This window comes from Cynara cardunculus (assembly GCF_001531365.2).
Source record: "Cynara cardunculus var. scolymus isolate 2C chromosome LG 2, CcrdV1, whole genome shotgun sequence".
NCBI classification, from domain to species: domain Eukaryota; kingdom Viridiplantae; phylum Streptophyta; class Magnoliopsida; order Asterales; family Asteraceae; genus Cynara; species Cynara cardunculus.
In genome coordinates this window covers 70,423,682-70,441,430 of record NC_037529.1, presented here as the reverse complement: position 1 = coordinate 70,441,430, position 17,749 = coordinate 70,423,682, and the positions used below count along the sequence as shown (strand labels likewise).

The 17,749-nt window shown below is 35.1% G+C and overlaps 2 protein-coding genes across 2 annotated transcripts; one reads left to right on the top strand and one right to left on the bottom strand.

Annotated features, from left to right (window-relative positions):
• The first annotated feature begins 612 nt into the window (after positions 1-612).
• LOC112506810 (UPF0678 fatty acid-binding protein-like protein At1g79260) lies at positions 613-2,359 on the top strand. Its single transcript, XM_025111091.1, has 4 exons — positions 613-842; positions 1,443-1,583; positions 1,753-1,821; positions 2,051-2,359. The coding sequence occupies exons 1-4, from the start codon at positions 693-695 to the stop codon at positions 2,168-2,170; spliced, it is 480 nt and encodes a 159-aa protein (XP_024966859.1). The 5' UTR covers positions 613-692; the 3' UTR covers positions 2,171-2,359.
• Positions 2,360-2,943: 584 nt separating this feature from the next.
• On the bottom strand, positions 2,944-15,541 carry LOC112506809 (succinate-semialdehyde dehydrogenase, mitochondrial). Its single transcript, XM_025111090.1, has 20 exons — positions 15,239-15,541; positions 15,005-15,118; positions 14,255-14,354; positions 12,504-12,552; positions 12,271-12,358; positions 12,081-12,191; positions 10,623-10,685; positions 10,405-10,515; positions 9,036-9,101; positions 8,859-8,936; positions 8,699-8,776; positions 7,618-7,684; positions 6,516-6,601; positions 6,256-6,288; positions 6,111-6,143; positions 5,597-5,697; positions 5,397-5,482; positions 4,247-4,353; positions 4,071-4,148; positions 2,944-3,242 (listed from the first exon to the last, which is right to left on the bottom strand). Exons 1-20 carry the CDS (start codon positions 15,362-15,364, stop codon positions 3,210-3,212), a joined length of 1,608 nt encoding a protein of 535 aa, XP_024966858.1. The 5' UTR covers positions 15,365-15,541; the 3' UTR covers positions 2,944-3,209.
• Positions 15,542-17,749: the final 2,208 nt, after the last annotated feature.

The following is a 17,749-nucleotide window of genomic DNA, read 5'->3' as shown; positions in this document are numbered from 1 at the left end:
GAAGCCGGCGATGAGAAACCAGAGGACTTGCCGGCGATGAGAGGGGAGAGACGGATGCGATGAGAGGGTTAAAAGGGTAATATGTCAAATAAGTCAAGATGGAGTAACTTATCAAAAACAACTTATTACCGGTTTGGCACCGGTATAAGCAGTTTTTTTTTTTTCACATCCAAACACTCAAAATAACTTATCGGCGGTTGTGGACTGAAATAAGTTGATAAGCACCTTAAATAAGCTTTCCCAAACACCCCCTTAGTAAGAGACGAATCTTATTTGGTAAAAAAGAAATTTGTTTTTTAATGGTTTTAAAACTTTTAAAATTATTTTGTATCTTAAGTCTTCTTTAACCATTCAATGTTCTAATTTTGTTGTAAATAATTACCAAATAATTATATTTCATTTTACACTATATCATAAGAGGCTTTTAATCATTCTGACTATTTAATCATTATGTATCAAACCGTTCAATAACTGTCAAACAACTTTTATTTATTTGACAAAATAACAAATAAACTAGCTAATAAATTAATCATATTTAATAAAATAATTAAAAATACAAAATGATAAAAAAAAATACTATCATAAAATAAATAAAATTAAAAAGTCAAACCTTGTTTCTTGAGGATATCCGCCGGACGGGCTTTAAATCGAAAGATAGAAGATAGAGTGCCGGCCGACCAGGCGGAGGAGCGATGGACGGAGGAGTAGTAGTGGTGCATCCGGCAATCGGACCTCTGGCGTATCTGCTCGGAACTTGGAGAGGTCAAGGAGAAGGCGGTTTCCCAACCATATCCTCCTTCACTTATGGTGAAGAACTCAACTTCACTCATCCCGGAAACAAGGTTCGTAAATTGATTTTTAAACAGAAAGTGCTTGTTATTGTTTACTGAATTCATGAATTTTTCGTTGTTTTAAACAGTATCGATTTGAACATATTCCGATGATAATCGTGTTTGTTACCAGAATTCTGATTATTGGTTCCATTTCTAAGAAGAAACTTAAATTTCGTAACCATTTTCTTATTACGAAGCTTTTACTCCGATTTACTGTCCAAATCAGGCTTCATATCAATGATTTTGATGTTCATCCGATATGAATTGACCTAGTAATGTGTCTTTTGGTCTAAACTCTTAATCATCTCGTAATATCAAAATTCATTGGCTGGATCTGAATACTGATAGTTGCTCGATTACTCTTAGATTCTTGTAGATTTGAACCTGTTCTAACAGATGAAAACAATGCCAATTCATTGCAAGCATTCTCGATCTCTGTTCAAATCTCCATAAACAAGTTGTAAAGATGCTGTTTGATCATTCTTCAACTTAAATTCGGCATAGATGCTATATTTAATATGATTTTGTGTGAGTAGCTCTTTAAAACTTGATCTAATTTCCTGACTGATGCCATTAAACTTGCTTATCGATAAAAATTGCTTCTATCAGCCTGTAATCGCGTATTCTCAAAAGACTTGGAAATTGAACTCTGGAGAGCCTATGCATGCCGAGAGCGGATACTGGAGGCCAAAGCCCGATGGAACCATTGAGGTTGTCATAGCTCAAAGCACTGGTCTCGTCGAAGTTCAGGTTAGTAAGTTCAGTAGCATGGCCTCCAAAAAGATTGGAACGGCACTTCTCCTTGAGCATTTGAGGGTGGTTTATTTATTTATATTTCTGTTTTCGAGTTGGATATACTTGGTGGTTTGGTTTGGTTTGGTTTGGTTTTTGCTTAATTCATGTTGCTCATCCTTTGCAGAAAGGATCATATGATGCTGAAAATAAAGTGGTGAAGCTTCATAGTGAGGTTATAGGAAATGCTTCCAAGGTAATGCATTACGTAAATAACACACATGTGTCGATAACTAGCATAATAACGTGTTAGCATTTCTTTCCGTTTCAATATGCCTATTTTGAAAAAAACATGCTACTTGTCGTCGTCGTCTTAGAATTTGTCGTTCAGGTGTTTGAATGTGTGTTCGAAAACCTATTTTTGATGTTCGTGTACATAAAGATGGAACATTGAGGTTTGATGGTGTGATTGGTTTGTTGGACAGGTGAAAGAGATATCTCGGGTTTTTACTCTGGTTAACGAAGAGTTATCTTACGTAGTTGAGATGGCTACCAATCTCACCGATCGTCAACCACATCTGAAAGCATCGCTTAAGAAGCTCTAACGTCATTTTGATCCAACGATAACTCGTTTTTAAACATCTTCTCTTTGTTGGCCCTTGTGAGTTACGCATAGAGTTCAAAGAGGTCAAATCGTTGATGGTTGTATTTTGTATCACCTATGATCCAGTTGCTAAAACTTTTGTCATACATTTTCACCGAATTCTTTCAATTAAAGGATCTCATTCAAGATTTCTAGTTTCTAGTAACCAATTAGGAGATTCTTTAGGTGCCAATATGCTATCGTTTGGAGGTAGTCTCTGAAGGAAAATATACATATGCAAAACTAACAATGGACCCATGATTTTTGTCGAGCACGTCCACCTTTAAGGTGGATAATTTGCGGTTGATGATATGGAAAAGTTAATGTGGTTTGAAAAAGCCATTTGGGTCGATTGGGGAATATACATTTTTCCTAACATTATCAACCTTTAAACAAGATACAAGACTATGTCTTAAACATAAGTCCAAAATGTTTTTATCCGAATTTCATCGTTCTAGAGGGATTTTTTTCAAGTTTTTTGGTTAATTCCAAAGGATTTTTTGAGTTCTATGGTTGATTTTGGAAACCTTTTTTTTTTTAGGTTGATTTTAAGTTTTTTGGTTAAAATCTCTAATATTTTCTATATTCCAAAGCACTCCTCAAAGTTTATATACACCTTGTATACCCCAAAAGCATTTCTACATGCAAAAATAGGTTGAAAGACCACCTTTTCTTGATGCAGACCTACGTTAACCCAAAGAAGTAGAACAATTTAGAAAGATGGCAATGGCATCATGAACCATGACTCCTGTTATTTATTGAACTAATGTTTTGTCAAAGAAAAAGGAAACCAGATTCCATTTATTTTAGATGATAAAGAACATGGAATTCATACCAAAAGAAAGAACGATAAATTACAAACTCTCCGCTCTACAAACAAAAAAAACCTCAAACCATGTTACCATCATTTCCCGAAAGCCTTTCATTTTTTGTTGCTTTTTTCTTCATAATTTTATTACATCATGTGAAAAAACAGCTTCAAGTTCGGTAGAGAACCCGAATTAGCCCATGTTTCCCATACAAATGTACTTGATCTGCAAAAGGTTAATAACCAACAGTCACACTTGTGTATCGCCATAGTTCTATTTCGGAAATTAATATGATCCATTTAACTTGAAATTTGCTCTTTAGAAAGTAGGGTCCTTGGATGAAATACTGAAATGTACGCAAACTTGTCCTCTACCTCAAAGGGTAGAGTCGAGCCCGTGCTTCAGTAGGGTGCATTCGGTATGCAAACTATGACTGGACTGAAAGAGGGAAATAGAGATGCACAAAAAAGTCCAAGCTCGAAGCTCGGCCCGAGCCTGGCTTGAAAAAGCATGGACCTAGTGAGCCTGAAGCCCAATCAAGGCCAGGCCTTTTAAGCCTAATCAATCCCAAATTTTTTGGGCAGACAAAGCCCAGCCTGATAAGCCCAAAAAGGCCCAATTGGACCTTTTCCCAACCCCAAATCCCAGCTCGACGCAAGTCTAGAAAAACCTGGGCCTTGTGCGTCTAGTGAAGTAGGCCGGTGAAAAAATTCTTGAAAGTTTTAGGGTTTTAATTTGGCAGGAGTAGTTTAATAATTTACCAATTTTGTCTCATTTGCTTCATTTTTATTTCACTTATTTTGGTAGGACAAAGAAATGTCTTCTGTCCTACTCAAGTCCTGTCTTAGTCTAATGTCGTGTCAAACGTAGGACAAGTCTTTATACTGTCTCACGTACCAAACTGAAAGTGACCCCACCGGCTTTGTACAATAAGGCTTTAATTCAAAGGAAATTTATTTCATACTATTTATGTGCAGGTGAACTAGTTTATGTTTATGAAGGCTTTCCTGATTCTCTATATGAACTAACAAAAAGTAGTGTGTTGGTACTTACTTCAAGATACTCGTCCAATCCATATTTGGAACCTTCGCGTCCTAGACCAGACTGCTTAAAACCTCCGAACGGAGCCACCTGTACGTGATGCAAACAAGCAAAACGAAACCATTGAATAGCAATCTTCTTTTACCCGTTTGTAGTTGTGGATGAAAGATCGATAGACAGATACGTACCTCTGTAGAAACCAATCCTTCGTTGACTCCAACAATACCGTATTCAAGAGCTTCAGAAACACGCCATGAACGTTGAATGCTGTTTGTGAATACGTAAGCAGCTAATCCTGCACATGTATATGAAATACGTGTCTTAACAAACTAATCAATTCCGATCTCTCATCAACCAATGGGGTTCTTTTTCACGGGTTATTCAGGAAAATAACCTTTCGACGGATTTTTTTTAAATGCACAACCTTTTAAAAGATTTTGAGGCATTCTTCTGTTAAGCGGAGACATTCTTAAATCTTTAAGAAGGTCATGAAGTTAAAGGAAACTTTTCAAACGCAATTTTGCATAATATTGCTGTAACATCTCAGGCCAACTGTACAAAACATCGTCCACTTTGTCCACACCTGGACTCACGGTTTTAAAACGCGTCTAGTAGAGGAGGTATCCAGTCCCTTATAAAGCAACCTTACTTCCCCTCCCCAACCAATGTGGGATTTTACAATCCACCCCCTTGGGATCCCAATGTCCTTGCTGGCACCAGTCCGTTTCCCAGTTCTGATACCATTTGTAACATCTCAGGCCAACTGTACCAGATATTGTCCGCTTTGTCCACCACACCTGGACTTATAGTTTTAAAACGAGTCTGGTAGAGGAGGTTTCTCGTCCCTTATAAGGCAACCTTAGTTCCCCTCCCCAACTGATGTGGGATTTTACAATCGCCTTTCATTGAACTATACAACAGAAATGCACGAGTAAAGAAGCAATAAATTTAGGCTTCGACAACGACTGGGCTATTTACTTAAATGACCTTCTATGGAAGTCACTTCTACAAACTAACATTCTAGTGGGTTTTCCAAAATTTTACACAATCATTGACACCAGAGTCGGGTCATTTGAAGGTTATTGAGTTAACAAAAAAAAACTAAAAGGTCTAGTGTTGTTGGGCTTGTCTTGATTACGCAGTTTCAAGGCTTGTTTCTTACGGGTTAAGGTTTTATCGTATTAGGTTCGCTTTTTGTAATTTTCTGCTTTCATTCTCCGACCACCCAACTAGTTTGTGATAAACGGCCTAGTGTTGTTGGGCTCATGGAAGAAGTATTTGAAATATATAAATAAAGGAGCAATGTAAAAGATCAGGCATAAGGATATAAAACAAAACCTGCATTAGTGTCATTAGCAATCTGTATGGCTTCTTCTTCAGTTTTAAACCGTAAAACAGGTGCAACAGGTCCAAATACTTCCTGTCTGTAGCAATAAAGATTACAGTGCTAGTCAAATCCACTTTTAAACCTAAAATCTTCTAAGCAAAATATAGCCACCACAATAACACTAAAGCCTACTCGAATACTTTGAGATTACCTTGCTATGAGCATCTCATTCTTGACATCACCGATAACCGTAGGCTCATAAAAAGTCATGCCAAGGCTATGCCTCCTACCACCGAGAAGAGTTTTGGCTCCCTGTATAAAACAATATTTTACATGTTCCGGAAAATCAATATAAAATCCTGCTACAAGATATATAAAATCAATAAGATAAGAGATTTCAAGATTTATGACTACGAGATATATTATTTCTTGTTACTTTTTCTTCGACTTCTCTACCTGTTTTTCTATCTTTTTTTATTGCTTTCCTCTCTCTTAAAACTCTTGAGTGGAGATCCCTTCTTACCCTTCTCACCATAGCTTTCATTCTCACCGGAACCCAACCCATGTGCTCCTCCTCACCATAACTTTCATTCTCACCGGAACCCAACCCATGTGATAGAAGCATGGATTTAGGACCATTCTTGGCATGTTATGAGTTACTAGTAAATTAAAAGAGAAGACATAATATTGTCTGAGGTTATAAACAGTTTATGTGGTAATCAAACCTTTGAAATAGCATCTTGCAAAAATGATTCAACCTGCAAGGTACCATTGAAAGGGTTCAAACCATTAGAATGGATTCAGGAAACATAAAAACAAGACAAGAGCGCTACAAGGACGGAATCTGGAATAATTCAAGAAAAAATTAACCTTCTGTACAGCAGCCTCATTGATAAGTGGTCCCTGCAAAAGAATATCGAACACCGATTACAATTCTTATGGTTCCCTCTCCCTTGTCAGGAAAAGAACGACTGAAAATTGCCTCATAATAAAGTTGGTTTATTTGAAGTACTAATTGGTTACGCCATCTTAAAATGTATGCAATGACGTCTCAAAAACCTCCACATAGATGATGGACCGATTTTTCAGAATACATATTGAACACATCACTATTTCAAATAACTGCTTACCAGAGCCACACCTTCATCAAAACCATTGCCAACTTTAAGGTTCTGAACAGCCTTTGAGAAGGCATTTGTGAATTTCTCATATATGCCTACAGGGATGATAGTTGTCTCGTCATGCAACAAAGAAAGACTAGATGAAGGAACATACATAAAGAACCACAAATATTTAAAGTACAAAATAACATTTAAGGAATAAAGAGAAATGGGTAATCAATGAACATTTGCTGTCAGATTTCACCCACCATCAACACAGTTAGAAAGCAAAAAAAAGAAGTGTCACGTTTACATGTATTAGATGTGCTCTACTATTCAATTATGAAGGTTTGGAAGCTTCACGTCACCGTTCCCAAACTAAGGGATGTCATAAAAATAAACCTTGCCGAAGGCAAGAGAAGCAACCAACTTTACTCCTCAATTGCTCAAGAAACAAGATGAAATAACGTTTTTTCTGGATCATCTTTGAGAAGTCTTTGAGATATATATCAAGAGTGAGAAATTAAAATTGATGTCAGCATAGGATAAGCACGATCAACGAAGGCAAGCCGAACTTCAATAGATGCTTATCATGACTCAGATGGAAACCGGACGGGGTTTGCTATCCCTATCCCCAGCCCATCCCCGACAGAAAAACGTTTAATTTAGTGTATTATTATCGAATTCGTTTAAACACGTCTATTACGGAGTTTGATGTATAAAGAAACTCGAATAAATTAATAAAATATTTTTCTAATGTATGATATTCTAATTCATAAATTTTAAACGAACAACCAACATGTTGAATTAAATATTTAAGTAGTTAAGTGAGAAATAAATGACCGAGGTGGTGCATAAACGATGAGTGGTGCAAAGAGATCAATGATACGGGTCAAACTACCATCCCTACTCATTGCTAAACCTCCTTGTAGTTGACCAAAATCAAAGAAGTCTTTATCCATATGAGTTGGGCCTATTGTGGTAGCCAAATATATATTAGTTACTGTGGAACTTCTATAGATAAGAGAACGAGCGGGTCAATATGAACAGTCTAGATAAAGATAAAGGCACCAAACATTTGCATCAAGAAAGCTTTAAGCACGTTTTTGACACAGAAATTTGCTTATTATACCTTCTTGTACAAGTATTCTATTTGCACATACACATGTTTGTCCACTGTTACGGAATTTGGTTGCCAACTGAAATTACAGAATGAATAAGCAATTAGTAGGCAACAATACACTAAAATGACAATCAAATGATAATGGAAATAAGTGGCGGTTGATATAACGAGGTTATGCAAGGTATCATAATTTTGGGTTAATCGGTCCAACACTTCTATATGATAAAAACAGCTTGATTTGTCTAATGTGAAAAAATCATAACATATCGTGGATAGTCATGTGAAGAAAAATGTATCATTGGTTGTTCATAAGGATTTACGATATGATGATGATCGTGCTAGAGTGGTTATAGTGGCAAACTAAAAAGATCTTGCAACTTCATGGATCATTTTAGTCTGGAGCATTAGTCTGTATTACAACTTATTCAAGAGGATGATTAATCTCTCCATGCACAAAGAAGTTGAATAATTGTGGATTATGATAGATAGATGGTAGGTACAAGTGTACAACAAGGTACTGGCATAAACTTAATTATTTTCTCAGAATAAAGACCAATGTTTGTCATCGTGCGCCAACACTAGAATACCTAATCTAAAGCAAGTGCATACAACTTGAATATTTATTTATACCATTTTTCTAAAAATTTATTAGTAGCCCCTTAGGAAGTGAGGAATATGGTAATCTACCACAATAACGCACCAATTATTCTGTTCAAACTCGTATCTATATATTCAATGTGTTCTATTTTATTTTGAGGGACTTGCGGTAATTCAAATTTGAATTCATTGTATGAGTTTTTGTTGAACATTCTTAAAGAGTAGTTATATGAGGTTGTTTGGACAAAAGCTGGAAGCATTACATAAAAACAAAAAAATCCCCCAAGGTTCCAGTCGGTTGACAGTTCATAATTTTCCCGAAAACCACTCGAGCCATCTGGTCCGAAATGACACAAAACCGGCATATACCAAACCATGAGCAGGCAAAAAGTGAAGGTATTGACACATCTTTATAGCTTTACATGGGGTCCTGCACCCTACTCACACATAATCATGAATTAAAAGTGTATCATTGGAACAAAAATTCACTTACACTCCCTTTCAGTGCCACTTCCAGGTCTGCATCATCGAAGATTATGCAAGGTGCATTCCCACCAAGTTCAAGAGATACCTAGAACAATCAACAGTCTACAAAAATTAAGGCTGCAACATAGTTTGAAGGCACTGCAAACATGAATTTTCATTACAACTACCTTTTTTACAGTCTCGGCTGCACCAGCCATCAATTTCTTTCCAACAGCTGTTGAACCAGTAAACGTTATCTTCCTTACCTAAATTAATTCCAGGGAATCATGAATGCCTGCAATATATCCTTGAACATCCAATGATTCAAGCAAGGGAAAGATTTGTGTCCGAGGAAATGTAAAAACCTGCGGGCTCTCCATTAAAGATGTTCCGATAGTAGGAGCATCTCCCATGACCACATTCAAGACCCCCTGAGGTGTTTAGGGAACAGAAATGAATTTCGAAATTAGTTACAAATGATAGAAGATTGAAAAGACAAAAATGAAGTAACAACAACAAGCCATCTGACTGATCATGAGCTAATAATCATTAAATATTATAAATCCACAAGCAAGTGATATATTGCACCAACTTAATGGAAAACATAAAGTTGTCGTCGCAGATGAAAAAACCGTATCTATACTATATACTATATTATAAAGCATTTGGCAAAACTCTTAAAAACCATTTTTTATGCATCAAGTACTTTATATTGATGCATATTACTTAAAATTCAAGATTACAAGTGAATTATCATAAGTACAACTTATTAAAACTCCATTTTTAATTCATGTAACTAACTGCAGATAAACATAACCAAATACATGATAAACATCTAATTTTAAATACAAAAAATCTAAAATATAATTAGGATAATCATTGAGTTCTAACATAACATTTAATTATCATCTTTATTAAAAATTATATTATTAAACCGAAAATAAATTACTATGTTATTAAATCTAAATTAAATTATAATAAAAATATTGAAATTAAGAAGTTACAAAAAAAAACGTGAACTTCTAAATAGTTAATTTGAAACTAATATCGATATATTTTTTTCAAATTTTTATGAGATATTCGAATTTATATTTTATTCAAACATAAAAACATTATCGCTTTAGCAAAACCACATAAAACCGTGTTATAAAATTAACAGAGACAAAAATAAAACAAAACACTAAAATCAAGATGTATCATGCTGCATTGCACGAGTACCCTTCTAGTATTATTTGAATGCCAACACAAATTAAAGAGGAGCATCAGGGTTGAAACAGAAATATTCAAAATGGCTGACTTGTCACATAATGGTTACCTCGGAAAGGACATATCAGCAACTGGTCCAATGATAAAAATGTTTTAGTGCAAAATGTTAAAGCACTTGCATAGGACTGGACTTCAACAAAATAGGACAACAGAGAACTGGTTAAATTTAATAACAGTATGTGTCAAATGCTTGATGATGGTGGGCAAGGGGTCACTACTAGCTTGAGTTGAATCTGCAAGTAACCACACCAAAAAAGAACCCCTATTTTCCTTGTTCCAGTTCCTTTTTGGGTACATCTGCTACAATGGAAAATGACTGAATAGAGGTGTCTGAACTGAAACCATGAATCAATTTTCAAAAGAATACACACTTCAATTATCTTCTTTCACCGGCTTGTATGACATAAATGTAAATACGTAACTTTTATATGTGCATACATATCATTGATGTAAGTTTATAAGACATACTGGTGGAATTCCAGATTGAAGGGCAAGCTCAGCTGCTGCTAAGGCAGTCAATGGTGTAAGCTCGGAAGGCTTTATGACCACAGTACAGCCACAGGCAAGAGCAGGGCCAACCTGATACAAGAGTGATATGCAAGATTTCATTCTGAGTTACAGCCAACAATTACAGAGGTCATCATAATGATGCAGTATTCTCATGTTAATCAATGGAACCATCCTACCTTCCGAGTAATCATTGCCAAGGGGAAATTCCACGGAGTGACAGCACCAACCACACCAACAGGCTGCAAATTTGAGGAACATGAAGTACTTAAGAAAGTGTTGGTAAAGGTAAGTCTCACAGAACATATAGAACAACTAGTCCAAGGAAAACTGGAAAGCAGTCAGAAGTTCAGATTCTCAAAAGTTGTATGCACGAACACAGATAGTTCAGTGGAACACAAAGACCAAAATATGAAGAATCAAGATTCAGCTATTGCAATGTCTTGCATAGAAAATTGATATGTTCATGATAACATTGCACATAAATTAGTCAACTCAATTAATATCAACTCTCTCTCAGCTACATAAAATGACGTTCAAATAAAATTGTATATGTTCGTCATATGTAAAAGCATAAATCATAAAACCAAGTCAAGTGAGTTTATCCTTGTCTGTTATCTGCATAAGTGAAGGTTTGCCAAGAAGAAAATTCACACCATGGAATTACAAGAGGCAAGGATAAGAGATCAAACGAGGAAGGCAGGAATTAAACTCCATTCCTAATGATTGTAAGAAATTGGGATTAGAATGGAAACCTGAGGAGATAAACCACTTAACATAAACATAAAAGGTCTGAAATTGCAACAACAAACGTAAATTAATAACTTAGGTAAGAGGTAGGTGTTTTTACAGGTCGCTTTGGATGTATATTGTGTAATGCATGTAACAGATCCTACCCATATATGCTGGTGTTACACGGTCATTTCAACCCCCATAATTTACTTAACTTGTTGCAAGTATAATTAACTTATTCTAGAAATCCCTTGGCAATTTTTAAAACCAAACCAATTTATCATCTTCATTATAGCGTTGAGTACTCCATACTAGATCCTCTCGCAAAGTAAGGTCCAGATTCAGTGAAATCAACTCACAAGGGTGTTTCTGATAAGAACCAGTTTTACTAAACAATTAAAATAGAACAATGTAGAAGAAACAGTAGCCAAATGCTTGATTAACAAGAAAATGACAGGTAACTAGCTATTCGAGAGGCTAGACTCTCCCAAGGATAAACTCAATATTTTTCTGCATACCCTACTCTCCCCTCTATCCCCTATTTGATAACAGTCCTAATAACCCTAATGGGGTTGGGGTTGGGGTTGGGGTTGGGGCCTAACAGTTTCATTATATCACTCTAGCCAAATGGCATCCAAGAATCATTCCACTCAAAATATCAACAGTCACTGCACCAATAAGCACATGGACCAGTTTTGAGACACACGGTGACCTTTCCTCAATTCATCATGTAAATTCTGTTATTTGCTTTGACAATGCATATCAAATGGTGAATATTATCTGGACCAACAAATGTGTGAGAGATGCTATGCTATGTAGCTACCTCAACTTCAACCTATCCAGATTAAATCAGATCATAGGTAGAGTAGTTATATCGACATAATTGTTGGCTTAAATAAAATCACCTGCTTTAGAACAAACAGGCGGCGATCAGGCAGTGCTGATGGAATTATGTCACCATAAACACGTTTTGCCTCCTCTGCAAAGAACTCAATGAAAGTAGCCCCATATGTGACCTACAAAAATTAAGAACCAGAAATGCATGCTTGCCCTCGAAACATCAATATCCTTATCTGAAACGTCTGGTGCTCATACCTCCCCAATGGCTTCTTTTAGAGGTTTCCCTTGCTCCAAAGTTATAAGTTGTCCAAGCTCTTCTTTATGTGCCATCAGTAAGTTATACCTTGAATTATATGTTGAGCAAAATGATCAGACATCTCTCATGTACTATCTGAAGCAAAATATAACTTACAGACAGCATGCAACAAGAGTAACCAAGCCTTTATATCATAAAGAAACAAAATAACTTTGATATCAACATTTAATACCAATTACGTAGACGACCACTCCTGTCAGCAGCAGTAAGCTTGCTCCAATCTGCGCAGCAAATGATCGTTTAAGCATTTAACTGAACATGGTCATGAAACAAATCTCCAAAACCTATTGCTACAAAAACAACATCCACACATCAAATGCAGATTGCACCTATAGATATGTATTAAAAGTACATACCAATGTGTAACATACAGAAGGCCATAAGTTATAACAGAAACTGACTTAACATGGTCCAATTTACTAATTACACCCTCTTAATGCCATTACTAAAAGATTAGACACCTTTTGCTATGTAAAGTTGTAAACGCTCCCCCAATCCTATATCAAGTGTCGCCTTTCCCTAATATGCCTTCCTTATCAAAATTCATAACTCCATATAGAATGGTTCTTACATGTCTAAGGCTTGCTTGACTAAAACATGTGGGATCTTGGTGTTCCTTCAACAATTTCTGACCTCTAGTGGACCTCTCAGTAGGATTCGAACCCCATATTGTAGGGTAGATCTCGAAAGATATGAAAGATCTCATACGGCTCCTCGTTCAATTCTTTCGAAGTTATTGGATCCTGTGTTGGGCATCTGAAGGAATGACTAACAAGACTACAAATACAAAGACCAAAGGAACCAGAAGACCCCAAATGTGTTGCAAAAATTTTGAGGTTTCTTGGTATCCATATCATGCTCAATGATAGTTACTTAGTTAAAATTGCTTCCCTAAGTTAAAGCCGAAGGTTTTTGTTCAGACCTTAAGCTGAAATGTTTGACATATCTTATTTGAAGTCTAATTATGTGCTATTCACGAGCGGAACATAGACTCACAATCAACTTACTCTTCATTGTTATGTGGCCAGCGACTAGTGTTTGTTATTTGGATTTTCTTTGTAGAGATGGATTAATGTTCAGTTGCATTTCAATTTATATGGTTTAGGAGTGGCACAAAGAGTTCCATTATATGTTATTGTACTGTGTTTAGGATCTGATGTTGAAGGACTGTTGGCGGACTGAGGTATGAAGACGTGTGAACATGGAAACCCATGTCCAATTACTCTGAACTCTGAATACATTAATCCATTATATGTCTAGCATGTAGTAATATTATTATGACAGGTCACGTCAGGCCAAAGTACAAATGTTACCTTATGTACACTTTCTCCTGTCTGATGACCAAAGTTAAATTCTGGGATTTAGGATGCATTATCACTAAATAAAGATAAGGAGGGAAGGGTAGACACCACCCTCTGGAGCACCCCCACGGCCATCGGGAGGTAAATCACTGTCACTCAGCAGGAAGTGATGGTACCCTGGTTTGAAACCCGGGGCCTCGTTTGCTCACCGCTGAGGCAACACGTGGGGACCACTAAACGAAGACAGTATAACATGGTGAAAAGCTCAAAAGAGAGCCTGCATTGTTTTGATGAAATAGTATTATCATGTAGAACATCATTTTGGAAATAGATGAAATAGTATTACAAACAAACCCAATATATCCCATTAAGCACTAACTGATAGTTTTAGGTAATAGAGGTAACACTTTACTTAAAAAGTGGCAATAAAACAGCTTTGGAGATAGATTTTATAGAAATCACACATAGGCATGACCATATTATTTACATAACTCACATGCAAACACATAAAGTAGCCGGTATTTGTTATCAAACATTTAGCCAGCAGAATGTAATTAAACTAATCGTATCCCATCATGGTGACTTTCCTAATAATGGTGGGGAGAAATTTGAAGATCCATACGTCTAAAAGCTTCATAGGCTGAAGAAATTGCATCTTGTGTTTCCCTCTCACCCATGCATGCAACAGAAGTTATAACATCCCCACTAGCAGGATTGTTAACCTGCCACAACCAACAACAAATGTTGAATGAATTAAGCTACAATAACCCACGTTTTGCTCCTAAAGGAAAATCAACAACATATCAAGGGCATATCCACCAAAACACATCAACCAAGTTAGGAGGGCTAATTAAAATTTTATTATAAACCACAAGGGTGGTGCCTTATTGGTTTGAGCTTGGCTCCAAAGGTCAAAAGTACCAGGAGATCTCAGATTCAAATTCAAGGAGGAATAAAAATCCCCTTTGTGGCCATGGAGGTTCAAATGCAGTGACTCCATCCTATCTGCAAAGCAAGTGGTCCCCCTGGGATTAATCAGCTTGCATAACGCTTCGGATATCCCAGGTTAATCGGAAAAAAAATTATAAAAATTAAAGATCCATCCCCCCTCAAAACCAACAAAAATTCTAATCAGTTTTATAAGTTTTGGCCCCCTTTTGCAGATTTCCTGGTTCAGCTACTGTTTTTGCGGACAGCACCAAATCATCTCAAGTTCTTTAAAGTCAACTCAAATTGAGCGATCAGTGAAGCTAGATAATCCATGGAATATGGAGACGGAAGTCCAATATCAGCATGCATATTGCTATTTAAGTATAATTCAATTAGAATCAAGGTTTATATCGGGTAATGAGAGTTTGTGGAAGTTCAATACCTCGATAGTCCTCCCATCATACGCATCGGTCCATTTCCCTCCAATAAGACCTTTCGTTTGAAATAAACCAGAACTCTTGAGCCGAGCAACAATACTTTCCGTCTCCGTACTCATCTGACCATCCAAACCCCATTCGGTGAATTGATTCAACAACGACGATGAATTTATCAATAAAAAAGAGAAGAAAAAAACGATTAGAACCCTAACAACTTAGCAAGAAATAGAGTAATGGACCTCGCGGCGTAGAAGATCAGCGGGGGAGTGATTGTTGCAACGTAAAGCGTTTGAGAGTAAGAATGAAGAACGATGGCTATGAATTCTGCTGCCGCGATGAATTGTACGTGCAAACCTCATCATCATATTGGAACGAAACCACCTGCTCCTTGCTCCACGTAGTTAACAGCTTCCACCGCCCTTCTGGTGATGGCACAAATGGAGAATGCTTCAAGTTTTTTCAGTTACACCGCCTTCTGGTGATGGCACAAATGGCGACTGTTTCAAGCTCCAGGACCAGAAGGTAACTTGATTTGGTGCTAAGAGAATCAGTAGAAGTGTGTTGTTATTGATTTTAAACGCTATTCTTGTATTTATATGGGTTTATCTCTTTGGTTTTATGGATTTATATATGTAATTTTATAGATTAAATGTAGTTTCTGATGGACAAAAAATATTTTATTTTAGTATTAATAATATAATTTTTTATATATATAATAATTAAATATTATGTTAGAATTTAATCATAATCTTGATTATATTTTATATTTTTTGTATTTAAAATAAAATATTTATTATGTATTTAATTGTGTTTATCAGTTGGTTATAATAATTTAAACATATAGCTTTAAAAGGTTGAACTGTACGCCATTTACTTGTAGTTCTTGGATTGTAAGTAATATGTATCGTTAAACCGTACTTGATGCATTAAAAATGGTTTCTAAGACTTTTACCCAAATGTTTTATAATATAATATAAATTAAGTCTTTAAACTAATTTTTCTAGTGAAAAAACCATTAAACTTTCTCATTTTGAATGATTATTTTTTTATATGAAAAAACCATTAAATTTTCTCATTTTAAATGATGAAGTCCGAGATTTTTTTTTTCAAACTCTTAAAAATTGGTGACATGCATACTTTTAATTGTATATGGTTTTAAAAATGAGTTATCTTTGCAAGCTCGATGGTCATAAATTTATGATCTTAATTGTATATGGTTTTTGTTTAATATTGATAGAATATGTGAGTCTCAAGGTATTCATCAACAAATTTTCCGTCAATCAAGTTTCAGGACAAGACAATCATGTATTTATCACATATCACAATTAAAACCATACATCTTCTAATCCTTTCATAACAATTTGACAATTATTAGGGTTTAGGGTCTGTTTGGTTTGCAGGACTGAAAATTTGGATTGTAATGGATTTGAAATCATTGGTGTGTAGGATTTGGATTCCATTATTACTAAATAATTTATAAACAAATTATAAATGATTATAAAAATAATTGAATTACATTTTTATTAATCGATTATTACAAAACAAATGTTGTCAACATTTTTTAAAACATTGTTCCATACAATCCTACGAAATCCCGAGCACGCCGCAAGGATTTTAAAATCCTATGTATGTAGGATTTCAAATACAGATAATCCAATAAACCAAACATAGAATTGGAATTGATTTGAAATTCAAACCCTCTCAAATTCATTCTATTCTTGCAAACCAAACGACACTTCAGTTTTTCATCCCAACATGTCTACTAGATCTTGTTATATGTATATATACCACAAAGGGTCACATGTCACTATAATTTTAAACATGACCCCTCAGATATTTTTGTGATAATGATATAACGAGAATGAGATCCATTTTACACTCAATCCATCGAATTTGGGTTTTTTTTGCACATCTTTATCAGTAGTTTTATTGTTTGATAGGCTTCGTTCTAAATCAAACCAAGCTTTAGAAAGAAAGAAAAATCTATCTTCTGTCAACTAAATCGTATCTTCTCTTTTCTCTTTACATTACCATTTAATTTATATATGCACCATTTACATCATCATCTTCTACAGTTACTTGACTCGTGTATTTATGTATATATCAAAATTTAATTGGAGGAATAGAGAAAGAAACAACGAAAAATAGTAACAAGTGATTTTTTTTCCTATTAGTCATTTGCTTATTATTGTTATCGCAGTTTCAGATAAAAACCATACATGCATTTATAAAGTAAAGAATGCTCATAAATTTGAGATACAAGGTATATAAGAGTTTCAATAAACCATATAAATTAATTTTAACTGTCCATTTGAGAATTTAGTTATCTATTTTTAAAATTAGACATTTATTTAAAACAACCACATATTAAAATAGGAAAAAATCTAAAAAAACTCAATGAACTTTAGTGTTTGAAATGATTAAGTTTTTGAACAATTTTTTGGAACAAATAAATAATTGGACATTACAAAACATGTTAAGTAACTCATTGGACTTTCTAAAACCAGTTAAATACATTATTATGACCGATACAACTGATTAATGTGATAAAATAATGAAAATGTCTGAAAAAAACCAATGGACTTTCATATTTTGAACAATTTAATCCCTAAATATTTTAACCAAAAGAGTATTTAGATTTAAAAATAAAACAAATATACCAAAAAACTACTTACATTTAAAAAAGATTACTGATTAAATTTATTTAATAAAAAATAAAATATATTCTATCAGTGATTTTACAAACTAAA

Bases quoted from the DNA above. Each gene is read 5' to 3' on its own strand.
- LOC112506809 (XM_025111090.1), bottom strand. From the start codon at position 15,364: ATGATGATGAGGTTTGCACGTACAATTCATCGCGGCAGCAGAATTCAT. The intron at 15,119-15,238 runs GTCCATTACTCT...TTGGATGGTCAG, and splicing joins CTGATCTTCTACGCCGCGAG to ATGAGTACGGAGACGGAAAG. The intron at 6,144-6,255 runs GTTAATTTTTTC...GGTACCTTGCAG, and splicing joins ATGAGGCTGCTGTACAGAAG to GTTGAATCATTTTTGCAAGA.
- LOC112506810 (XM_025111091.1), top strand. From the start codon at position 693: ATGGACGGAGGAGTAGTAGTGGTGCATCCGGCAATCGGACCTCTGGCG. The intron at 1,584-1,752 runs GTTAGTAAGTTC...CATCCTTTGCAG, and splicing joins CTGGTCTCGTCGAAGTTCAG to AAAGGATCATATGATGCTGA. The intron at 1,822-2,050 runs GTAATGCATTAC...TTTGTTGGACAG, and splicing joins TTATAGGAAATGCTTCCAAG to GTGAAAGAGATATCTCGGGT.